This window comes from Cuculus canorus, chromosome 11 (assembly GCF_017976375.1).
Source record: "Cuculus canorus isolate bCucCan1 chromosome 11, bCucCan1.pri, whole genome shotgun sequence".
NCBI lineage: Eukaryota > Metazoa > Chordata > Aves > Cuculiformes > Cuculidae > Cuculus > Cuculus canorus.
This window is the reverse complement of record NC_071411.1, coordinates 6,883,554-6,909,109: the sequence shown is the minus strand read 5'-3', so window position 1 is coordinate 6,909,109 and position 25,556 is coordinate 6,883,554. Positions and strand designations below refer to the sequence as shown.

The following is a 25,556-nucleotide window of genomic DNA, read 5'->3' as shown; positions in this document are numbered from 1 at the left end:
GGCCTGAGAGGCACTGACAGTACCTGTAGGAGGCTTGGGTTCCCCTTCTGCAGCTGATGAAGACGGAGCTGTGCCATTGGAAGAAAGAGGTGGTCTCTGGTGGTGCCTTTTACTTTGAAGAGATTCTTTCATTCGGTTCACTACATCTTCAGTGAGCTGCAACATACATAGATGGGAAAGAAATTAACCAAGTAACCTCTTGATGTATTTGGGGATAAAAGCTCCCCCTTTGTTAGCTTTCGGGCTAGTGCAAAAGTATTGCCAGCTTTCTCATTTCAATGCCATAGTCCTTCAAATCCAAGTGGTCAACAACTGTATGTTGTCTTCACATTTAAGAAAACATACTCTTATCAGTAAGGGATAAATACTCCAACCTACTGACCCTAAAGGATTTACAGGACAATGAGAATAAATCTTCCACAAATCCTAACGAAGGTGGAGAGCGCTGCTAAATAAGCCAGTGCCCTGAGTAGGGACATATTTATCAGAAGTGGAAGGAAAGGAACTAAGCAGACTGTAAGTTCATCCATCCTCTTTCCCCATGCTGGCCAATCCAGCGCAGCACAGCCAAAGCACTACAAATCATACGGCAGAGAACAACCCTCCCAGTCACATAAGGCTGCAGTTTTGCAACCTCCACTTCATTCTCACTCCCGTACTTGGGAACCCGTGAAAAAGAAAGAAAGTTTAACTTGAAGTTTTCAGACAATTTAGACCAAGGGGCTTCTCACAGCACTGCTAAGATTGACTCCTTCCTCTTCTCAAGGGCAGAGGTTCTGTGCTGACTGCTCCAGCTCCAAAACAAGACAAAATCAGGTTGTTTCCCCACCTACGCTCTTCACAGTAGAAGATGACTTTTCAGCTGCGCCACTGCTAGCCAATTTAACAGCATTTTTAACATCTTATTGTACATTGTTATCACACCAAACTCCTGTTTATGGGAACTGTTCTTTAAAAACACAAACTCGTAAAAAGCCAGACTTGGTTAAAAGCAGGCTCAGTGGAACTACTTTTACATGCACAGCTGCAGAAAGCAAAAATTCTTAGGTACTGAGAATGGGGAACGACAACTTCATCTCACAAATACAAACAAACCAAAGAAAAAAGAAAAGAGCTTTACTTCAGAGAGTCAAACAGAAAGACCTATGAAGACCACAGCTCACTTAACCTAATGAGCCTTCATGAGTTACACAGGGCATCTTCACCTTGAGCGCCTGGAGGTCAAACAGATCACTAACAACAAACCTACTTCTGTTCCACCAGCATCAACCTGATGGAACAGCTAACCAAGTAAAGCATCGGAAAATTGCCAGGCGAGTGCGAGCCCTCAAGGGCCCTCACCTATATCCTGTAGAGAGAAATCAGACCAGAATAACTTTCCCTCTATCAAACACTTTAAAAGTGAGATTGGCATAATCTCAGTTCACTTTTGTTGAATGATTTGTAAAAAATGGAATGAAAAAAAATAAGTAACCACAGCAAAACTCATTCTGCAAGCTGATTTTAGACTAAACTTGGGGTAAAAGAGATACAAGTATGAAGAAACAACAGCAATGAAAATGATGGTAGCAAGAAATGGAACTTAAATAACTGGGAAAAAAATGGGAAAGAAATTTTGATGGGGAAAAAAAATGCTCCTTAGTATAAGCACCACCACTCCCCAGGGTTTGTTTCCATCACACGTGCACCTAAACGTCGGATCAATGTTCAAGCAGCAGCTTCCCACAGCCTCTCCCAGAAACCCCCCTAATCCCCACGAGCCCTTATCTCCCTACGAGCCCAGGCAGCACCTGGCCAGGGCTCCCGGTGTCTCCCCCGGAGCCGGGCATTGCCTCTAGACCCGGCAGGGCAGCACGAGGAGAGGGAGTTTGGGATGGGATGAAAAGGGCTGGCGTGTCCCCAGCTCAGCCTGTCGCCTCTCCACCCCCAACTCCTCCAGCACTGCCTTCCAGCTCTCCCCTCCTTTCTTCTTCTTTACTCTTCTCCTCTCTCCTCTCTCTTCTTCTCCTCTCCACTCTCTTCTTCTCTCCTCTCCTCCTCTCCCCCTTTCCCCCATTCCCTTCTCCTCTCCTCTCCCCCTCTCCCCCTTCTCCTCTCCTCTCCTCTCCTCCTTCTCCTCTCCTCTCCTCCTTCTCCTCTCCTCTCCCCCTTCTCCTCTCCTCTCCCCCTTCTCCTCTCCTCTCCCAGCCGGCACCGTGTCCCTCCCTCCTCGGCCGGTCCCCGCAGCCTCCCCGCCTCACCCTGATGCCCTGCAGCACCCGCACTTGCTCCCGCTCATCCAGCCCGAAGGACACCTTCCTGCCGCCGGGGCTGCTCTCGCTGCCCCCCATGCCGGCGGGGCTGCAGCTGGGCACACCGCCCTACCCCTTCCGGGAGCGTCACCGCGCCCCATTGGCGGGCGGCGCCGGGGCAGCCAATAGCGCTGCTCGGCGCTAGCGGGGCTGCGCGATGCAGGCTGGGAGTTGTAGTCCAAGATGGGTGCGCGGACTGCGGTAGCCGCGGTGCACGCTGGGAGTTGTAGGCGGCGGCGGCTGCGCGGACTGCGGTACCCAGCCCCGCGGGAGCATCCTTAACCCTTCCCGTACCCAGGGCTCAGCGCTGGGTCCTGTTCAACGTCTTCATCAATGATCTGCATCATAGACTCGCTCGGTTGGAAAAGACCTTTGAGATCATCAAGCCCAACCGTACCCGTCCACTGCTAAACCGTATCCCTAAACACTTCATCCACCAGGGATGGCAACTCAAACACCTCCCTGGGCAGCCGGTTCCAGTGCCAAATAACCCTTCTGATGAAGAAATTTTTCCTTATGTCCAATCTGAACCTTCCCAGTGCAACTTTAGGCCATTCCCTCTTGTCCCATCTCTGTCACTTGGGAGAAGAGCCCAGCACCCACCTCGCTACAACCTCCTTTCAGGCAGTTGTAGACAGTGATGAGGTCTCCCTCCAGCCTTCTTTTCTACAGGCTGAACAACCCCAGTTCCCTCAGGTGCTCAGCATAAGACTTGCTCTCCAGACTCTTCAGCAACTTTATTGCCCTTCTCTGGATATGCTCCAGCACCTATCTACTGAGGGGGGGGTCTACTTTCTGGGTCAAAATTATGGAAGAAAGAAAAGCAAAAACGTACATTGCCTCACAGAAAATAAGCCAGGAAGGCACAAAGCTTATCTCTTGCCTCCAGGAGAGAGGAACTACCCAGACGTTTTCTGACAGGGAGAATTCATGCACTGACAAGTCCCCACGGATGTCCAAGGCAATTCCCCCTCAGAAGCATGAAGACAAATCATCTCTCCACACAGTCAAGCAAGACCACCCCCTCAAAGCACCAGGAATCCCTTGCCTGGCTTCACAAACACTATTTCTCCATAGTCCTTGAGGGAGATCACCATCCCCACCTCTTCCCTAGGGATTAAAACCAAAATTACAGTCCACAGCTTCTAGACGAATTTACAGCAGGTGCCCTGTGGGCAGAATTCACCTCTCTCCTCCTTTCAGCCACGCTGTTCAAGCAAGACCCACCAACTGTCCATTACCTGCTATGACAGGCGCAAGCGTGGGTCCAGCATCCATCAGTCCATCGCAGACACGGTCCCCGTCACCAGGCACGGCCGATCTCCAGCTTAAACCAAGAGAAAGAAGATTTGTAATGCACAAGGGGCTGGGCCAAGAAACAGCAGCCTTGAAGGATCTTTTCCAAACTGTCTGCATTCCCAGAAATACAGGCCATGTGATGACTTATATAATTTCACTCATTTGTGACTTAACAGTTAACAAAGCCTCGGTATCAACACGCTTCTTCTCTACTTCTTAGTAGTGCATTTGAGCAGTTTTAACTGTTTTAACTGCTGCAGCTGATGTGGCAACCCCAGCTTTGCCTCAGCTGGGACTCTGGCCGACATTAAGGGTTTCACCAACCTGCACTACTGCCTTTCCAGGCTTGCAAGGCGTGTTCTCAACCATATAATTACTTCTCCAGAAGTCTTCTCATTACTTTGATTATTCTTGTCATCTTCCTTAAGCCTTTTCCAGTTGTAACTCCAGCCAGGTGCCAGGCATCATCTGCAAAGATGCAGGAGGGAAAGCGGGCAAAGACAAACAAAACCGCCTTTCACACCTACAGCTGTGCCTTCCTGTGATCTCCAAGGGCCTGAGGACACTCAGAGCCCATAACCTGTGGGACACTGATGTGGAAGCAGCCACGATAATGGTGGAGGAGCTGTACAGCAACTTAAAACACCTCTCCACCTACACAGAGGATATGCCATCAAAGTTCACTCCAGTGCTAGTATTTCCAAGGGCAATCTCCAGACTTTTCCGCAGAGCACCTGGAAGGAGCTCTGAGGTTTTACTGCATGATGACCCAAGCTCAAGGGAGAGAAAAAGCTCAGCCTGTAGACCCCCACCAAAGAGAACCTGATTACTGCCAACATGCATAGCTGTTACTCAGCAGCTATAGCGTCCCCCCCTGCAGCCAGAAAATTGGTCCTGACACAGAGTTCATTTCAAAGGTGAGAACAAGAAATAAGCGAGGGTCAATTCCAACTTCCACATAAGCCTGTTCCCAAGCAACACAGGAAGATATCCTATAGCAAAGACCCCTGATATTCGACATGACCAGGAACAGCAAGAGCTAGTTTACAAAGAGTAGTCAACAGCTTTACTTATAGTTATTTAGACCTGGAGACCACCCTCTGCACAGTCATCTGGTATCCTACTAACAGACTTCCAAGAAGGAAAAATCCATTTCTGACGACAAGTTATTGTGTTATTCCACTATTATCTGTCAGATTTGTTCAGGGATTTAAAAAATAACTTGAAATTTATTTTTTCTCCGTGATATGGAACATTTGACAAAAAGTATGTCCATTTATGCCAAATTTAATTTTATTTCTTTATTTTACAAACAAAAATATACATTTATTCTATATTTTATCTCTTTGCATCTCCACACACACACACAACACATTTCTGCTCAAGGACCACTGTGAATATGGCCCAAAGCATTATATATACATAAAAATACAACAGGAGGAAGGTCAGTCCATGACCTAGCGCAGAAGCTCCTCAGCAGCAGAACGTGGGATGCTCCAGAAATACTGGAGTCCTGCCAGCAAAGGACAGGATGGACATTGACCACCTGCAAGGGTGATCCTTCAGCACTGAATTCAGCTGATAAAAAGGCAAATTCATAACCCGCTCTTCACATCATCAAGGAGGGCAGATAAGTCCTCTCAGTCACGGTGTTAAGAGTCAGCAAATACTCCTTGGGATGGAAAAGCAGTTGCTCCTTTACTTTTCAACTGCTTTAAGACCGTCACATCTCTTGGCTCTGTCCAAGGCTCACCAGCTCCAGGGAAGCTTTGCAGGTTTCCCCACGGTTTCTAACAGCAGCTCAGGATCAATGTTGTGAGCAGCAGTAGGAGCAACAGCAGGGCAATTCAGGCACCATTTCATCCATCCCTTTTAGAGTAAGCGAGCAAGTGTGGCTCAGGCTGATTCACAGCAAGTGACGGGAGAGGCATGGAATATTTCTCTAATGTCGCAAGGGCTGACTTGGCCAGTTGCTTGCCCAGCGCTTACACAGTCATTGCATGGAGGGGAAATGTAAAAGGCTGTTGACTGACATGAGACAATTCAGCTCTCACACAAACAGAAGCTTTTTTTCCCTCAAAAGAATTTTTTTTAAAAAGGGGGGGGAGGGTTGTTTTCAAGGTGCCAGTGCTACTTAGAGGCCTGTTGGGCAAAGTCCACAGGCAGAACAGAGAGGCTGCATTGCTCATTAACAAACAAAAAGATAAGCAAAGGGCCTGCATAGTTTTGGCAACCAATATGAACTTCATGTTCTTATCCAAGCTTTTTTTTCCCTACAGTGGGAACACATGGCAGCAAATGATCTCCTCTACCAGCTCATGATCCAAACGAACGCCTCCACACTGCGCCCTGCGTGACAATTTCCAAGAAACTCTTACCTCAGTAGTCTTAAGGAAGAACAGTGAGTTGAGGCAAGAGTCACAGAGCCCCAGAACATTTCAAATTCCCTTTCTACTATCTCTAATGGAAAGTTGATATTGCTTATAGCAGATCTCCACCTACCTGGAGGACTCGGGTAGGAAAGCACCCCTAAACCTAGAGGAATATACCTCTTGGAGAGCACAGTATGCCCCAGAAACCAATCTGACACAGGTTTCAGCTGAACAGTTCCTCAACTGGAATATAATGTCTTTAAGCTGCACGCCAGACAGCTCAGACAATAGTAGCCCCTTTTCCTGCATGGAAGAGGTTAATAAAAAGTTCCAGATAGTCTTTAGATGAACCACACCCCACATGCACATAAGTGTTTTCAACATATGGAGCCATGAAACCTATTCAGGCCATAAGAAGTCTGAGGATCTGAACTGCAACATAAGAGAAAGACGCCACCAGAGAAACACCTCTACCTCCAACTTGTCTTCCAACTCCAAACACCAGCTAGGTTGATTCTACCATGCCTATAGTGTTTGAGAGCTTCCAGACACTAAATACTGTCAGCTTGGACTCGTCATAGGCTTCTGCTCTGCCTCAAGCACCTGAACATCTCTGGAGCCTTCATCTGCAGAGTCAGCTTCCTCCTTCACAGCACTCTCGAAGACCTCACCAGAGCCACAAAGCACAGTAGAGATAGAAAATGCACCTACCTCACAGCTTTTATTCTTGCAAGTCAGTTCTGATTCGTGTTGTTACTTCGATTTTCCTGTGAGCTCAGATGCACAGTAGTACAGCCTCCATAGACTGTTTCACAGCTACTTCAGCTCAGCTAGACAGCCGCACTGTCTGCCCTTCTGTCTCTCTACTGTTCAATCAGTTCACATCCATGCTGCTAGCTCCTAGCCTCCCAAAAGGCTCCCAGGGCACAAACAACAGTTCATTCCTCTTCATACCTCTCGTCCTTCCCACACACTCAGAACACTCCTTTTAACCCCTTAGCCAGTACAATTCATTATTTTCATCAGTATTAGCTGAAGCCAGAGACGAGACAAGCTGACCAGCTTCTCTCTTCAGACACTACTATCACCACCTACGCTGTTGTGTTATGAAAAGACCCAGGCAACCATACTGCTTGAAGCACCCCAGGAAGACCTTCTTTGGTTTCAACCACCAAATTCTTTCTACATGTGTACAATACAGCAGAGAAATCAACACCCTCACCCCTAAATGCCACTCCCCTAATTGGCAGATAAGTGCTTTCAGTCATTGAAAAGGAAGAAGTGCCAGTCAGGGCTGTCTTTAGAGTCATATTCACATCTGGAACACGGAGATCAGGAAGGTTCAGTGTTTACAGGTTCATGAACAAAACTGTTCTACATTGTTCTCAGGTAGCGATAGATAATATTCTTTCCAACAGGATTTGGGCTACCGACTTAGTTCCATGATAGGTTTTGGAAATCCTAAAGAAGAAATGAAAGCCATGGCAGATAGCCGAGGACAAATTTCCAGTGGACATCCTAATAGCTGTAGTATCAGGGAGTCTGGAAGGAATCGGGCATCATGTCAAGCAGATAGCCCTGCCTCAGGCGTTGATGGCTTTCCAGCGGTCACTGTCTATGCTGTTGACGCTACCCACATGATACGGCATAGAGGCCACATCATCCAGGTAGGCTGTAGTGTCAATCTGAGTGCTCGAGTAGAATGAAGAATCCACTCCTTCCTTCTTGGCAACAGCATAAGGGTGGGGTAGGTGCACATCCACATCCTCAGGTTCATCCACCTGACATTTGTAGGAGAAAAGGATCTTCGGTTCAGACCTGGAGAGATTAAAGATTTAAAATACATGCTTAAGCGATGTAATATCACAGCCACTTATACTTAACTGAAACTCAGCAGCACTAAGAAATTGTGTATTCAAACCCTAAGAACTCTGCACACTCACTTTTAGTCCTGAAATACACCTAGCAGAGCAATTGCCATAAATGTACCTTTGGACTAAGTCACCTAAGAGAAATAAAAATGGCAGAATCCTGACTCCAGTGCGGGAAAGGTGTTCTCATCTTTGGCAGTTCTGAATTATGAGGGCAACAGCATCTAAACACTGGATTCAACAGCAGGCTGCTTACTGACACCAACAGAATGCAGTCCACCTTAAGTTCCATCTGTGCACATCAGCAAAACCAAAATAATCACAGCTGGATCAGCAGTTTCCATCTCTAACTTCAAACACTTCCCTTCCGATTTCAGAAAGCAGTGGAGGCACATGTTGATATTTTGGGGGTACTTTATGTTCTTAGTCATTTTAAAGCCTGCCGTTTCTCGCTCATGGACAGTAAAAGCTGAAGCCTATACTAAAACACTCGGGGCTTCCTACCAAGATGCATCTCCTCCGAGTGGCCACACGGCGGCAACCCCGACCCAGGAATCACACTCCAAGTGTTTTTAACTGGCGACTCCTGGGTCCGTTGCAGAAGAGTCCCCAGACAGTTACCTAACCCCTAGATCCTCTCTACAAACCTATCCCAGAACACACCCAGGAGACCCTTTAACCTTCCACTACTCAATCTCTCACTAACCAGTTAGCTAACAACTCCAGTGAAAAAACTTCGCACTAAACAGGATGCAGACAGCAAAGAAGCAATCCTCATAAATATTTGAGAGGAATATAGCTATTGGCTCTACTCAGCATTCAAAGGAATCTTGGATAGAAGCAAGCAGCCCTGAGTCACCAAAGAAAAACTTCAAGGCCAGAAATTAAAAACTGGTTCCCTAGCTGGCATTATAGTTGCTGCCATTATTCTACAGATGAGAACTTGAGTACAAAATGAATGACAATATACACCCTCTAAACTCCTTTTCCTGGCTACTCACCCAAAGAAGCCTTTCAGGAATGCCACATAGATGAGAGGTGCAAAGAAGCTGAAGTAAAGGAACGTGGTAGCATCAACACAGCTGTCAACAGCAAAAAGCAGCATGAAATAATTTAGCACTCAAGCACAATACAGCTGGATAACATCAGTCATAACCCGCCCCCCCCCGAATAATCCAATTTCCCTCCAGCATGTACAAGTAGAGGACAAGAGAAGTCTAGTGATAAACAAATTAAAACTGACGCAAAGTAACAGACATTGACCATCAACAAGTGCCAAGACCCAAAGTCTGACAAAGTGCACAGTCTCAAGTGCTCACAACGTAGACTCACAAAAGTGACACTGATCCCTGCAAAACAAGACTCTAGATATGAATAAGGGTATCTCCATGCTGTTTCTAGCTAACTGATTATTTCCTCCCTTATTACATATGAAACATGAGCCAATGGCCAGGGATCAGTGGATTCAAACTATTATTACTTCAAGACTCTAAGAGGTCTTTTGGCACAAACCAGAACCAACAGCTTTATTCTTCCTTAGGAACTCAGTACAAGTTTGTTTTTTTGTGAGAGGCAGTGTTGAAGGACACTCAAATGCAACACAAGAAACTAGGCTGCAGACCTCCTCCCCCAGCATACATACCACAGTCCTTCTATGATATCCACACAGAGGAGGGCACTGCCCAGGCCCTGCACCAGGTTCAGCAGTGCCAGGATTCCTGCATAAACATAAAAACTCTTCCTGGCTGTGGGAAAGACAAGGACACAGATGAAACTCAACCTCATAAGCACCAGCCCAGAGCAAGACTGTTTGATGGAGATGGCGAACCCAATAGAAGCATCTCACCACCTTGTCTGTTTAAGAACTCCTGAAGAATTAAGACTGTTTTTCTGGCAGGACTGATTGGAGGTACAGTGGAATAAAACATACTTTCCTGCACGTGTATACACACACAAGATGGGTTTTGGAAACGCATGGTCATGGCAACACATGCCAAGCATTTATAGGCAAGCATCTGGAGTCGGCATCAGTCACATAACAGAAGATAAGAAAAACAAAAACCCCACAGCTGAAGCCAAATCAGTGCTGTGCCTGGGAAGGGCACAAACTGATCAGGAGACCTGGACAGGAGTAGCAGGGTATACTGGACAATAGGCAGATCTGGCCCAGGACCACCTGCTTGTGGCATGTGCCACACAAACCCATCCCCTCAGGGCAAACTCAGAGCAGCCAGCACTACTTAAGAGAGAGAACAGGTAATGCAAACAACTTAGTAATAGCTTCTCTCCCTGTTCAAGAACTGCAAATATTCTGCAACAAAAAGAAAAACCAGAGAAGCATCTTAGTAAATGCCCAGATTAAAATTATAAAGCAGCTCTCAATTAGACTTTCATTTCCAGCGGATGACGAGCATGTAACTTTAACATCACACATGCATCTCAAAGGAGGCTATTATTAAGAAGCCCTTTCTTTTGACTCTCAAGATTACATATTTGTATTACATGTGTATCATTAAATGAGCAGTAAATCTTGTTTTCTTAATGCAACTCTTTAGCTACTGAAGTAGTAAAGTAATTGTTCTTACTCTGCTCTCCAAAAGGCACAACATCCTCTTTACCAGGGATAACTTATCAGTCCTTTGCCATCTACCTGTACCCCAAGATAGTGGGATCTCTCTGCAGGGCAACTAGACACAGGAACCTCTTACTCTCACTTATGTTTTATCCTGGCGCTGTCTCCATCTACACTATGGAACACACTACAGTGACTTACAGGGCAAAGAAATCCGGTGTTTCAGAGGAGTTTTTGGAAGAATCACCACCAAGGAATAGACCTGTGGAGACAAAGAACTAACTGTTCCATGGCTGCTTGACAACTGAACCCTCTCTGCAGGGATGGCGTGTGCTGTCACACACTCCCTAGAAGCCTCAGGGCAGAGGCCCAGACCCCCTGGTATTAAACCCAGTCTAGATGGTACAGATTGGAAGGTCCCACACTTCACTTCCATCAGCACACAAAGGGTGGTCATTGAGAAACAAGGGAGCAAAGAACATCCGAGTTCAGCTGGAATTCAGCTGCCACAGCTTATACCACGCCCACCACGCTTTTATTGCTTCAGCATCCCTGCTCCATAAGAAGCTGCACTGTATCAGGCAGGAGGGGAACTAGGGCCTTTTTACACAACAAATCATTCTCCTTGCTCCATTTAGAAAATATACAGAAGCATAAAATAGAAGAAAATACAAAAGAAGAAAACACAAATAGTGTATAACACATGCACAATACTTACCAAAAAGAAGAAACAGGAGCTGGCAAGCCAAAAGTGTCTCCCTCCGTGGCCATAGATGTTGAAGTCTTCTGCTGAAAGGTGGGCATCAGGGTACAGGATTTCCAGAGTGCCCTAGGAGAGAAGTGGCGCCAACATTATTCTGTTATCGGCAGCACCCTCACTCAATTCGGTGTCTGGACAAAGCAGCCTGTGTTTAGAGAAGTTCAGACAACTGAATTATCCCAGCCACCTCTGACCCAATCATTGCTCTGCTTAGACCAAGCTAAGCTCACACAGGAGAGGAGGAAGAAACTGAAGACAAGAAGTCAGGGGGAAAAAAGTGGCAGGAATCTGCATCTGAAGGAAACTGGCATCAATCACATTCCAGAAGAGACTGAATGAAGGTACAGGGAATGTAAGCAGCTGTCTGTTCGAAACAGACAAGAGTTCCATTTCTGTCTTTCAAGTAGACCTTTTCTGCTGCAAATCCAGAATAGAAAAGCCCACACTGTGCAAGAGTTGGAACACAACAATGTCTCATTCATTTGAATTCCTGAAAAATGGGAAGAACAGAAGCTACCATACAGACAGTAGAGTGAGAAAAGTGCTTGTAAACACTCTTGAACCCAAATATAGCTTGATCACTTGATATTAATGAGGGTCCTCCAACTTTATCATGTGGCAATGATCAGCTCACTGCCTCTGCAAACAAGAGCCTGGTCATGGAACAAAGATCTGTTATTCTGGCACTGCCCTTAGCATAGATACACAGGGCTGGGTGCTTACATACTAAGGAGGAGAATAAATCCAGACACATACTGCATTGTTCAGAAAAACTGAGACACAGCTAAAACTGAGCTAACAAGCTAGCAGCTAGTTTGAAGGGAAGCAAGAGCTCCCAGCTCTCAAAGAGTCAGGAGACAAGAGGCCCACTGCACTGCCCTTATTCGGCAAGCACACCTCAGGTCTCTCCATCTAATTTTCATGGCACTTGAGGCTAGACTAAAAACATGCGGCTCAGGTGTGAAAACCTTCACGCTCCTGTTCCAAGATTCACTAAACAAAGCAATCCATCTAAACATCATCTCATTTCTTGACCTTAGCCGAGCTATTCACACTACAAGGAGGACAAGGAGATATGGTCCAGTATATGCTCTGGGGAGCCTCATACACTGCCACAAGCATAAAGTCTTCCTCAAAAACATCAAAGACCAAAGCTGCCAGTTTCCAGGCCAGAGTCCCATGCCAAACTGCCTCAACTCCAAGCAAAGTTCCATCTTTCGCAAATACTAATTCTTCTGCTCCAACATACTCACCTGAGTGACAGAATATGCCAGAGACAGCACTGTAGTGATTGCCAGAACACGTTTCACGCTTGACTTACTCTCTAGGTGACCTGGAATTAAGGAATATAGAAGTGACTCAGGATGTAATCCCAGCCCTGGTAAAAATCAGTTCTTTCCAAAACCAATACAGGAAAACATTCGTACTTGCAGAGGCCTTCAAGGAAAGGTTAAAGCTCACTCAATCAAAAGAAACCGCTTCCCTCTTTTGGAGAGCTGAGTCTTTCAGACAAAATAATACTTCGGAAGCAGAAAGTTTTAACTTGCTCTCCTCTGCTCACATTAATATACAGAAAGCAACTGAGTAATCCCAGCAAAAGGACTCAGGAATTACTCCTGTATTGTGTACACTCAGAAAAAAGAAGTTGATGGGAGACTGGGTTAGTGCATGGGAAAAGGGCTTACATAATTTAGAGAAATCTGCACTGGAATATGCTAGAGCAGGTGGTATCTCAAAAACCACCATCCAACCTAAATTATTCTATGAGCCCTAAAAAGATGGAAGAGCTAGTGCTCAGATGTCCCACTGGCAGATGCAATAATGACACTTAGCAAATCCCCTCTCCTCTACCTCTTACCCACAGAAGAGGTGCTCCAAACAGCACTTTCACTCATACAACTGAAAAAAGTAGTTACAGAGTGCAGGTACAGTTAAAGCAGCTGAATGAAACAGGATGGAATCAAACCAACCAAGGAGGGGATAGAAGGACCCGCAAAGAAACCACATTAAAATGGAGCTGAAGCAAAGATCAGATAGTTGATCTTTGAATAAGTCATCTTAAGCTGCATGCTTCATCACATGTGTGAAGGACAAACAAAGCACATAAGCCCCACAATTGCCCAAGTCCTACATCTGTAAATATAATCAGGCTTTCAGCCATTTCTAACTAAAATGGCCCAATTTGTCCTTTGTCTTTATTCTAGAGCCACTTCACTTTATAGAATCATATCTCCACAAACTTACAGACGCAGCCTCTGTGGAAATAAAGGGAACAGGAAACACTTAAAGCACTCAAAAACCTCCAGACACATACCAAAGGCAAGTCCTAGAATCACCACACTCAGTTCAATTGCCAGAAGGAAGAACCTTGTGATCTCCCACAGGATCTGAGAGATAACAGAAACCAGACAATAATTAGATGGAGCCAGGAACCAGTCAAAAGTTAATACAGCAACACTTCACTCTCTGCTCCAGGGGATGGCAACCTCTGAATGGAGCAGGTCATTTCCACAAACCTTCCTCATGTTTTGTAGGGATACTAATTACACGCTTGTTCCAAGCCTTGTCCACACCTACGAAACAAAACAGTTGTGTGGGAGCGAGCAAATAGCATGCCTACAGAGAGAGGAAGTGGCCATGGTTTGCCACACTTGAGGATCTGTCACTTGTCTTGGATGTGTTCTTTCTGCCACACTCCCAAGGAGCACAAGCTCAAGATGACCTCAACAGTACAATATTAAACTAGGCCAATTCTTAAAGTAGTAGATTCTGCAGTATGCTTACAACTGAACAAACCCGGTGTTCTGTGCTCCTCCAAAGCTACTAGACCCTAGATCTAAAGCCTTCTAATCTCAAAAAATGTGTGTGCAGGAGAGAACACAAAAGAAAACAAATGTAAACATGTGGATAATACACGTGTTTACAGGAAAAACTGAGTCTTACTGCATGACTTTCCAACAAGGTGCGCTTAGCCGCAACACCAATAGAGCTGAAGAAACGCACCTTCTCATCTCTTCTCCAGTATTCAAGTCCTGGATCTACATCTATTCAACAGTAGTAAATGAAAATGCTACAAACATTCAGCCACTCACAACAAGCAGTGCATTACAATGCTTTGACAGGTAAAGTTAAAGGGAAAAGCAAAAAAACCACACTGATCCCAGAGAATAACACCAGAAGCTCTGTAATCTATAGGTGGCTCTCGTTCCTCTAACAGCTCAAGTGCTACAGAGCTTTTTTGGTTTAGGTAATATTCTGCTACAACTCAAATGACTACAAAGGAACACCACGTACAAAGCTATTTCCTGTTTGCTAAGGGTTTGCCCTGTACTCAGAGTGGCCACAAGGACATTCAGATATCAGTGTCAAAAGCGAATTGCATTTTATTTGCTTTCAAGATAAACAAATTAAGTATTTTTCAAAGAGACACTCATAATTTTCAAGAATAACAAAGACCAGTTCTTGCCTAGCCACTCAAAGTGTCTGAATGTTTAGCTCTTGCAAAGCAGTATCATTCCATCCCTGCAACAGGAAAGTTTTGCTGCCTCTATTTGTGTGTTTATTTTAGGAAGTCCATTGTTTTACAGCTCTGGATGTTGTGATCATTTAGACACAGCTATCTGAACAGGATTCCACAGTACACACAGCTACGAGTACTGCAAAAACCCACATTCTTCCTGTATGCAGATAAAAGAGAAGCCATAGCAAATTGCAGTGATCAGAACTGCACAAACCACAGCCTCTAAAATCAGTGTTGGACCTACCTTATCAGCAACAGTGGCAGCATCAGAAGCACTCACAGTCATGGAGACAACAGCACGGGCAATACCAACTAACGCCACCACAAATACCTACTCAAAAAGATACCAGAAGTGAGTTCATGTCAAAAGGCATATATACAGCAGTAACCAGAAACACTTATGGAGTACAATTTCCAGGTCAGCTTTCAAGCCTGACTGCATACTAAGGATTTCCTGTAGCAGATTAGACTTAATTTGCCAAAGAAGATTCCTCTGGCCTATTAGATGCAGGAGTACTGGCTTAAAATTTAGGAAGGAAAATTTCCTCAGCTGTCAGATTTAACAGTTCTGAAGAGGCCTCAAACACTCCTTAAAAGAGTATCTTTACAGGCAAACAGTCTTCTCACCCTTCAGTTCACTGGGGCAAGGGAGGAGAAAAAGCAGACAAAAAACCATATTCCTCCAAACTACAAGATCAAGTGCTTGGTATGACTGAGTAAAAGAATCACATCAGATAACAGCAGCCACTCAATACAAACTACCACACTTATGATCTGTGATAAAATTAAAATCTGCAGTTCTCACTGACAACGCTCAGGAATGCAGCAGAAAAATGTCAGCTACAGCCAACAGCTTCAAAACACCTTAGCCTGCTGCACAGTGCAACAGATACTCGAGTCAGCTCAAGTACCATTTAAGCATGACAGCATGGAGCTCAACAAGGCTAATTTACCAACTCCTGCGCTGTCACCACCATACCATGTAATTAAGAGCTCGGTTGGATTTATCTGCCCACTGTGCAGACTTAACCCCTAAGAAAGCAGATTTTTCCAGATAAAGTTCTCCAAGTCACAGCCTAATTCTAATGATGCAGGTATATGACAGCTAAATCTACCAGAGAACACAGAATCCAAGCTGATTCCAAGGTGGCTGGAGAAGGGAAATGACCAATAAGCCCCCTTACAAAAAGAAGGGGTGCAAATGGCATGAAAGAATAATAAAGCATTCCTCCTGGGGTGGAAAATTCTGGAACAAAACACTGACAAAAAAGAAGGGTCTCTGAATATAATGGTGTTCCAGAACAGCAACAGCTCCTGGGAGAGAAAAGTACACCCTTTTTGCTGCCTCTCTAAGTAAGTAAAGACACTTCCCAATCTACTAATCTAGCTTTAATCACTGACTCCACAAGAAAGTCTGCCTTCAAGACATGACAAAATCATCTGAAAGGAAATCCTCACAGAACACACTCACATCCTCAGTTCCCAATAAAAGACTCCAGAAGATCAAATTGAGTGAAAGCATTTTCCTCTAAGGCTGTTTCATCACTTCCTGCTTCTCACTCTGTTTTGAAAAAGTCAACACCATAAAGGTAGTTCACTTTTTTCTTCCCATTGGTCTCTCAAGAGTTTTGGTTTCCAAAATCTTCGGCATGAACTTCTTACCGAACCTTGGGCACTACTGGGAAACATAATGGAAGATTTAAATCCAGCCTGGAAACACCTGGTGGTATTTTTAAGTTTAGAGCATTTACATATATTCTTGGTTATCCAAAACTGTGCACGAACCCAGTGCCCACAATCTGGGCTTGAAAGAGCTAACAAGTCTTCCTACCGAAGAATCAGTTAAAGCTACTAGCTTAGATTTGGTTTCAATGCTTCTTGGGTTTTGCCATGCCTTTTCAAGCTGGGGAGAGAACAATCTAAGATCTTCGATGCTTGGGAACTGTGCCTGTACTGCCTATATATTCTGGTTCCACTGTAAGAAGTATCAAGATCATCAAGTCAGCAGCCACTTTGATATGAAACTAAGAAGGTTGGATTTTCATTCTCAGACTAACCAGAACCCTGTGACACCACTCTTTTCTGCAGTAGATTCACACGAATTATTCTACCGTGCTTCACTTTCACTACACCAGCGAGAAGCTGGTTTTGTGTCATGTGCTACCTATTGCAAGGAGTAAGGAAAGTGTAAGACACTTGATTCCAACACAACAAAGCAACAAAAGAATTAAAAAGGAAAAAAATCACCACAAGAAAAAGAAATCCACCAAAATACAGCTGATATGGCCCCAAAAATCTGTGAAAAGCAAAATTCAGACAGGGAAAAAAAAAAACAACCAACCAAACAAAAACCATATCTGTGTCTACTTCTTCGAATATACCATCAACTACAAATAGATTTCATCCTTGTGATATGTGATCTAGGGTCTCTCTCCAGTAGTTCAGTGGTGATACTGTTCATGAGTGGTAATAAGAAAACCACTAATCAGTTCAAAAAGCACAGAGCGGTACTCACTAGTATGTAGAATGTAGTGAAGATTGGGCTGGAAGTGACCCGGATTTTGGCCCTGGCAGAGGGCAGCTTCCAGAGAAGAAACATGAAGAAAAGCACATTGGGAACCAGGAGTAGAAGATCCCAGTAGCGGACTCTGCAAAAAAGTAAATAAAACAGTTTTATTTTTCTCCCTGTTCTTTAGTATGTGGAAGCCAAGGCACCAGCCCCAGTCCTTTCTCAAACAAAGTCTAAGACTGCAAGCTCTTTCCCCTGGCCCAGGGTCAGGCCATGGTGTTATTTCCTTTGTCTCACCTGGACTTCCCAATGTCCTCATAGAGGAACAGGAGACACTTGTGTGGCACAGTGATGTTGGTGTCATTGGTTGCCTGAGCTGTTGTTGGGGACAAAGTTGTCACGTTATCCAGTGCTGTCACCAGGGCAGTTGAATGCGTGATGTTGTCAGACATGGAAAATCTCATCACAGACTGGAACATCCTGCCTTCCTTCTGGTCCAGGTCAAACACAGCATAGGACAACCACAGCAGAGACAAAAAGCAACATTAAATCAGTTGTGAGTCAGAGCTAAAAAGCACACTCCAGCCATTAGGCCCCTGCACAACTGCTTCCTGCTTGTTACTCCAAATGATCATCATCCAAAAGACTATTACACAATGAAAGGCCACCTGCCCTTCCTCTGCACACAACCATAAGGGACATTACAAAATCACTACCTTGTAGCAGAGTAACAAGCACCTTCAAAATAGTGTAACGCTATGCTGGATTAAATCCTGTGATTTTTTTGAGCTTTGGTAGATTCATAGAAGAAATTACGACTCAGGGGCAACACATGGCAATATTGGATGGAGATAGAAACCCTCCTGTACCAGAAGCTTATTGTTCTAGCTCCCAAGATCAGGATGTTACAGTCAAATCAGTGATTTAATTTCAACTATTGCAAAGAAAAAATGAAGATCCCTACCTAAAACCTATTCTGTTACCAACCTCACTGTCTGAGAGCAGGGAGAGCCTCACATACCTTTACCTAAAGGGGCTCTATCTTCCAAAGCCAACAATGGCAAAAGCCAAGATTCAGTATTTTTCTTCTCACCCTCTGCAAGACACCATAACTATTCTGAATTTAAGCACAACAGCAAGGCTGTGAAAGGAGAGCACCTTTCTAAAAGTCTGTTAGCATAACATTCTACTCTTTACATTTACCAGTCTGGATTGCTTTGCCCTTCTCAGCCACAGATCGCAGTCCCATCTAACGGGTTTCCTAAGGCCAAGCTCTCAGGCCACAGAGAAGTATGTCCTAAATCAGAAAAGTCACGGCATTCATTCTTTTTGCCTGCCCTACACTGCACCTCTTCTACCTTTCTGGATGACAAGACAGAACTTCCCACTCCTCTGATGAAAATTCTTTGTACTGCCTCCCCTGAGAGAACACTCACATCTTTTCTGCCATCCATCCATCCATCCATCCCTCCCTCCCTCAGGCCCTGCACTGCTGCAATATTAAGTGTTCCACCAGAAATGAAAGGGAAACTCCACTCTGCCATCCATAAAACTCTACATGCTGCATGCCTGTGCCACTGGCTTTGTCATAAACCACACCAGCAGCAGTTTATCTCTGTGTTGTTTCTACAATCACCTTGGAAGATTAAGTGAACTATGGCACACAATACTAGACTTCTGACCTGACTTATATTACTAACCCTGCTCCTGATCCAATGTACCACCTTGTGCAAACTCTCACCTCTTCCCACCCTGAAACAGAAAACCCTCACTTTAAGGCACTTGACTAGCTATGAGCTGGACACAAACATCCTATAATTTCTCCCGGCACTCCCCAAAGAAGTGGTCACAGATGACAAACAGATTCAAAAAGAAAAATCTTTATCAACCAGCATCTTAAAGACACATATTGGCAGAGGCAGCACTCCATCAGTCTGTGTACCGTAGTCAGTCCAGGATTCATCCCAAAAAAAAATCTGTTTGACTTTAGCCCTGGCTGGCAACAACAGAGCCTCCATGACAGGAGTCAGAAGGTATTTACCCTGCTAGGTTCTTAGTGACTCACAAGTCAGAAAGAATCAGCACAGCCCTGTGTCATCTGTTGAGCTTTTAGAGTTCAGTAGCACCTTCCCCACAAACTGCTGGAGACAATCAGCCACAGAATTTTCTCTCTCTCCAGAGGCTGAGACTCTGCCTGGAACTTCTGAGGGGTAAGGGGATCATCCCACCCCCACCTAACAAACCCTCCCTTTGATTCACCCACACTGACAGATACCCGCTGACCAGAGAGTTTTCTTTTGCGAACCGCCGTATGCTGTGCTGCACAAGAGATGTCACATTAAATAAACACACGCAGACCTGGAAAGATCAACTTTGTGCCGAGATGACAAAACCTGTGCCAAAAAATCCTAGTTCTAGTAGAGCTTCCAGTAAACAACCTTCATATTCCTGACTTATCTCTCTTCCCTCCAGCTTCTCACTTCTCTGAATTGACACCGTTGAGAATGATTTTGTTAATGATTTTGCTCTACTCTCTTCCTCTGGAAGCCACCACTATCACACAACAGCAGTGAGCTGCTGATAAGGAGAGTAGTTGGCCACATGTAACAGAGCTCCGGTCACGAGGCTTCAAGGGGCAAAACAGAATAATACTTACCTCTCAGCCCGGCTACTCGCTACAGTTTGGTATTAGTATCCTATTCCTTCTCCCAAGGTGGAGTACACAGAACGGCAGAGCAGCAGAACATCCAACATGATAAGAAAGGGCAGCCAAAGCCATCAGCCAAACAGCATGATCCCCATGCTTTTCTAATAGCTAAGGCCTAAGCAAGGATGTGAAGAATTGTCCCATTCCTGCTGAAACCATCAGCAAAAATTCCACAACAACGGGACTAGGGACTAGGATGGCAAGGATCCAGCTAGGCTTCATCATCCCCAGCAACACTGCTCCTTACAGCACACTGTCCAAACCCATACCCTGTCCAGTCCAAAATAAATCCAGTCAGCTGAGCATATCCAAGGGATCACTTACCACGCCCTGCCTCCACAGAGCTCCTCGCTTCAGCCAGCCCAACCTACGCAACCGGGGTAAAATCACCCTGTAGCCACATAAAAGAAAACCAGTGCCACAATCCTTGTCTCCTTCTTTTCTTCTAGCAGGCAGCTCTGTTCACCATACACCAGAAAACAAAACAAAGCGTTTTTTTTCTACAGTACATCTAAAGTCAGGTTGACTTGGCTGACACCTATTCCTCTGCCCAACTGCTGCACTCAAGTTGTATGCAGATCCAGAACATCCACAAGACTCTATGTTGCTGTTTTGGAGCTCTAAGGAAGGCTCAGCTGCACCCTCGGGGAAAACAACTGCCTCTTAAGGAGGGAATGCTACTTCTTCATTTATAGCACTGTAACTATAACAGAGGTCAGTGAAATTCAGGACTCAAATCACTGGCCCTTCTCGGTGCTCTCAAAGCCCAACAACATAAAGATGAATTACACAGCACCAGAGTGTCAGCTAGTTTCAGTTTCAGTTTTCTTTCTTTCTTTCTGAAAACAGTATCAGAAAATCTTGCAAGTACAGATCATAATAGGGTTAAACCACTATATTTGTGCAAGAGAAAACTGCACAGACCAGATTCCTGTTTAAATATGATTGCTATTTCAATATCTTAAATGAATAAAAAGAAGGAAAAAAAAGAAAGAAAGAATGCTTTTTTTCCCCCCCTCTTTTAAAGATGGCTTTTCAAGTCTCACTCTTGGTCCCAAGAGCTGCATGTTGCATTCTGCCCTTAGAACAAATTCACAGGCAGGGATCTTCCACCACGGACTGAAGACCGTTTTCTCTCTTTTCTCAAGTTTCATTCTAACATCTCATTTCTGAACTAAACTGAAAGGAACCGCAATGCTAAAAACAACCAAGGAAAAACACCAAAAGCAGAAGTACCAACCCCAATCCAAAACAACCAGACAGAGAATCCCAATTCAGCGATGTTCTTTGGAAACAAGCATCTTAAATTTCTTGGTTTGGTTTGCATTTTGGGGTTTGTATTCCCCTCTAGAAGGTGGGTGATACCAAAAACGCGGATAAATAAACTCTCTTAAGACTCCTTTTGGAGTTTTAGAGAGCAAACAGCCTTTACCAGACCTGTGCAACGTGGGGGACTGATCCCCATCAATCGTCTGCAACGAGACAAAAGCTGCTTTCAGGATCTATTTCCCACTGGATGCATTTTCCCAGAAATCTTATGACTATCTTATTCCTTTCCAAGGACCAATTGTAATGTGAACTTCACAACAGTCAAACCTCTCGCTGATTAGGCGCTGGCTCTAGCTCTGCCTGACCTTGCATTCGAGATAAAGGCTGCAAAGAGAGGGGATCACAGATGACCCCTCAGTTCAACCCAGATCACACCGAACACAAGATGGTACCACCTTCAAAGAACCAACAGTGTCTGGGAAAAAAAAACTCTGTGAGAAAAACTGTCAGAGGGACGTTCTAACTTTAAAGAAACGCCATGACTTAAGCGAAATTTCGCTCTGCTTTAGCCGAAATCTAAAATATTCCACTTTCCGTCTCAGCACCTCCTCTCTGCCTCCCGGGCGATGACAGGCGCACGGCAGGAGCCCCCCGGGCCGCCGCCACCGCCCCTCAGCGGCCCCCGGCTGCGAGGCCCCCCCCGGCCCTGGGCCACCCCTCCGCCCGCCGCTCGTACCCGGCCCGCCCGGCGCTGCCGCCCCGCCGCTCGCTCAGTCGCGGCGCCCCGGCCCCGCCATCGCAGGCCCCGCCGCTCCGCTCAGGTAGGGAGCGTCGCTCAAGAGCGGCTCGCGCACAGCAGCGAGCTACCAGCTGAGGCAGAAGGAGCGGAGCCTTTTCGGCCGGGCGTGGTGGCGCTAGTGCCAGACGGTCCCTGGAAGGGCTGCCGCCTCAGCCAATCAGAAGGTGGGCTGTCAAACCGGGCAGAAGAAGTAGCGGCGCGAGCCAATAGGAAGCAGCAGGAGACGGGACTCGGGCTGCGGGCGCGCCGCGAGTTAAAGGAGCGCTGTCCGCGACGAGCGCTGAGCCTTCTGCCTTGGAATGGAGGGGAGGAACAGAACCTCCCCTAGAGCCCCAGTGCTGAATCCTTGTGCCTGGGGAGCAGGTGTTACCGCTGGGCGCTGAGTCCCCTGCCCTGAAACGGAGGGGAAGAACAGAACCTCCCCTGGAGCCCCAATGGTGAACCCCCATTGCTCGGCGGCCAGGTCTACCCCGGTCCCATGATCCATTCCCCCCCCCCCCCACTGCCTGGTGGCCAGGTCTACCTGTGAGAAGCATTCATTGGTAAAATATTACAATTCAGCGCTGAATTGGATAGCCTTCTAAAAAAGGCATAACATCTTATAAAAGCAGTAGGTATATATACTAGTTTTAGACGAAGAACTATATAAATCTTCAAAGAATGCCTTTTTTTTTTTTTTTTTTTTTTATTATCCAACCATGTCCAGACACTCCCTTCAGGTTATCTCCTACAACAGCTGCATCTTACAAGGCAACTAAGCATGTTGATAACATTTTCACAGCCCTAAGACAGGCTATCTCTTAGCCTAAAATACCTACATCTTACAAGACAGATACGTATGACAAGATAATTAAATATACAAACCCGCTGCAGCGAAACTTATCAATTAATTCTCACATATCCCCTGTCCGTTGAACCACCTCCACTGCCTGGTGGCCAGGTCTACCCCAGTCTGCTGAACCCCACTGCCCCTGGGACCCCCACAGCATTCAGCCACCCGCAGGCTGGCTTCACGGGTGCTACCATGGAGCATGCAGGGCAGTGAGGAGAAAAAGGGTTTAGGCTGGTTTTGTAGAGAAACTATTGATTGCAAAGCAGGGGACTTAATAATTTTCTTCCATGGGCTGGATCCTATAATCAGTCCCTGCAGGAGATAATGATTAACAAGCTGGAGAGTGTGGTTTGTAAGGAAAATATAAAGTTGACAGAGCTAACCTGGCACAGCTTGGATAGTAGTGGCTGAAGGGAAACCTGATAAATAGCAGAGTTTGGAGGTGCGAATACCAGACAGAGATAAGAAAAGTTTAAATAATGAACAAGGGAATAACTGGGGCAAATGAGCCAAGATTTAAAATGGAAATTAAAGGAAATAACTGGCTAAATATCAGCAGTTCTGTCCCGACAGGAAGAGCTGTCCTACTGCAGCCAGAGTTCCAGGGGATGCTTTTTACTTGAGTCACTTCAAGGGCCAGAGGATAAACCCTGCTGTGGTTCTCCATCTGTGGTTCACTAAGGGCTCTAGGGTTTGCTTCCGTAGGATTGCAAGGCTTTTGCTAAGCTGAAATTTGCTGTACAAGGTCTGCATTTCTTTAGGAGATCTCTATGTTGATCAAAATTTGTGCCCTGGTCTAATAAACAGCACACACAGAGGGTTTCAGGCCCACCTCATGCATACATATTGCTCCACTTAAGTCTGCTTGATCCTTCTCTCTGGTTTAGTTTTCCAACTTCACTGCAGCAAGGCTCATGAAGGGGACATACCCTGAGATAGCATCACCTACCTCAGCTCTATACCTCTGGTTTCCCACTGGGGTGAATGAGGTTTTTACCTGGTGTCATGCCTCTGGAATGACATCTGGAGAAGCCGGTCCTTAGCTTGTCTCTTCTCACACTGTCGTTGAGGTTAATGATATGTTGCAATATTTTGACGTGTTCTATTTATCAATCCAAGTACAAAGTCTCGGCAGGAAGCAACATCTCTGAGTTATAGCAGGGACACTTCTGGTTAAAAAGAGGTAGAGTGTTTCTGCCTAAGAAGTGCCTTGGTAACGGAGCCAGGAATAAAAGCCATGTCTTCTTGCTTATAGCCTCAGGCGCTAACTAATTGAATGTGTTACCTCCCACATAACTGTGTCAGAAGGAGAGACTCTTCTTTCCAATCCACCTGCTCTTTCCATCTGATTCACTCTGAGGCTACAGCCCAGCACTTGGGACACCAAACCCTATTTCTCATGCAGAATATTGTTGTGTGCCGCCACGAGGACGGTGACACTTTAGATCCTGCCTTCCTCACAGCTCATGTGAAACAGAGAAGGTGGGGAATCCACACTCATGGTTCTTTTGTGTTAAGAAGCCATGCCTTTAAGCCCAGACATGGTGTGTGCAAACGTAACGCTGTTTGTCCCACCTCATCTCCTTAACTGCACGCATCCTCCCACTTCAGCTGAGACCCGCTGCTCTCTGTGTTGTCTCCTCCATCCAGTGCATAAATATGGCAGGGCTCGCTCCCTTTGTCCTTGCAGTGTCGTTTCCTGTTGCCAGGCTGAAGCAAGACAAGAGGTGATATTCAGCAGCCTTGGTATGATTTTGAGGGCCGCAAGGAAAGGTGGCACTTGGTGCTGTACCTGCTGCAGTCTGCTGTCCTTTCACAATCTCACCTGACTTGCAGGCGTTAGAGGCAGAAGGTACAGTCATGGTTTCCAGAACAGCATTATGCTCTTGTATTGTCACCAAGTTCCACTCTTCTAAGACATTTTACTTCTCAAAATACGCTTTCAGATTTTATTAGATCAGTCTACTGGACAGGATAGTCCTTCTCGTCCAAAACTGCTTTGCTGTCCAGGTGTTGATCAAACAGAGACAGATGTGTCTGGTTTGTTTCAGAACTGCTCTACCAAGCTACCGATTTCTAGTATTAGGTATAAATTTGCACCATGAGATACCACCTGGCCTGTACTCCTCTGTCTCTGCCTTTCCTTCCACAGGGAATTCAGTCCCCAGGACTCCTCCTGTGCTGTAAGCCACCAGTCTGCAAAATCCTACTGGCGTATTTTGACACAGTCAGGAGTTTGGTGCTCAGCTCAGCTCAGTAAGTTGTCCCAGCCCCGTCTGCATCTCAGCCCTCTCGCATGCCCCAGTGCCTGGTCTCTAGTACAGCAGAAGGAGCCCCGTCCCATGCACAGCAGCCACCTGATGTTAGGGGTGGTTTTAGCTGCCCAACCTCAGCTCTTCTCAAAGAGACTGAGCGCCACTGCTTAAGCACAGGACCACTCGTAGCTGGCACCCAAAGAGAGCACTAAAAACATGGACATGGTCCATGGTCTTGTGTGAAGGACAGACAGAAAAGCTGTCCACTGGCTGTCCAGTGCCTGGAGAGACAGTGGCACCCTGTGGTGAGACCAGTTCATCACAGCATGTCAGCTGGGCCTTGTCAGACAGCATTATTGTAGGTAGGTCTTGGGCTGCCTTCCTCTAACCCATGGTGGCTTCTTGAAGCCTCCAGGTGGGGGCATTTTGGGAGGGGTCTCTGTGCCTGTTTCACTCGGAGCACCAGCCAGCTTCCCATCATGTGTCACAGAGACAAGGAT

At 45.8% G+C, this 25,556-nt stretch overlaps 2 protein-coding genes across 8 annotated transcripts in view; both read right to left on the bottom strand.

The window, feature by feature from the left end:
- The window catches only part of CHCHD6 (coiled-coil-helix-coiled-coil-helix domain containing 6), a 112,593-nt gene extending 110,215 nt beyond the window's left edge, over positions 1 to 2,378 (bottom strand). For 3 of the 4 annotated variants that reach the window (XM_054076986.1, XM_054076987.1, XM_054076988.1), the window contains exons 1-2: positions 2,241 to 2,345; positions 24 to 156 (exon numbers count right to left, since the gene is read on the bottom strand). In XM_054076986.1, the coding sequence (XP_053932961.1) occupies positions 24 to 156; positions 2,241 to 2,330 (223 nt within the window). In that variant the 5' untranslated portion in view covers positions 2,331 to 2,345. Of the gene's footprint in view, positions 1 to 23; positions 157 to 2,240 lie in introns of all 4 variants that reach the window. The other variant, XM_054076985.1, reaches the window with a different exon arrangement.
- A 2,472-nt stretch (positions 2,379 to 4,850) lies between these two features.
- On the bottom strand, positions 4,851 to 23,935 carry TPRA1 (transmembrane protein adipocyte associated 1). 4 transcript variants are annotated; one of them, XM_054076633.1, is made up of 11 exons: positions 23,799 to 23,935; positions 17,492 to 17,685; positions 17,201 to 17,333; positions 14,930 to 15,016; positions 13,480 to 13,552; positions 12,419 to 12,498; positions 11,124 to 11,234; positions 10,607 to 10,667; positions 9,476 to 9,578; positions 8,835 to 8,915; positions 4,851 to 7,780 (listed from the first exon to the last, which is right to left on the bottom strand). In XM_054076633.1, the coding sequence occupies exons 2-11, from the start codon at positions 17,671 to 17,673 to the stop codon at positions 7,546 to 7,548; spliced, it is 1,146 nt and encodes a 381-aa protein (XP_053932608.1). In that variant the 5' UTR covers positions 17,674 to 17,685; positions 23,799 to 23,935; the 3' UTR covers positions 4,851 to 7,545. The 4 variants fall into 4 exon arrangements, with proteins under 4 accessions (XP_053932608.1, XP_053932607.1, XP_053932606.1 ...); XM_054076632.1 differs by lacking the exon at positions 23,799 to 23,935 and adding an exon at positions 19,851 to 20,180; XM_054076631.1 differs by lacking the exon at positions 23,799 to 23,935 and adding an exon at positions 21,907 to 22,078 and having other exon boundaries at positions 4,852 to 7,780; positions 17,492 to 17,682.
- Between the last annotated feature and the right edge of the window lie 1,621 nt (positions 23,936 to 25,556).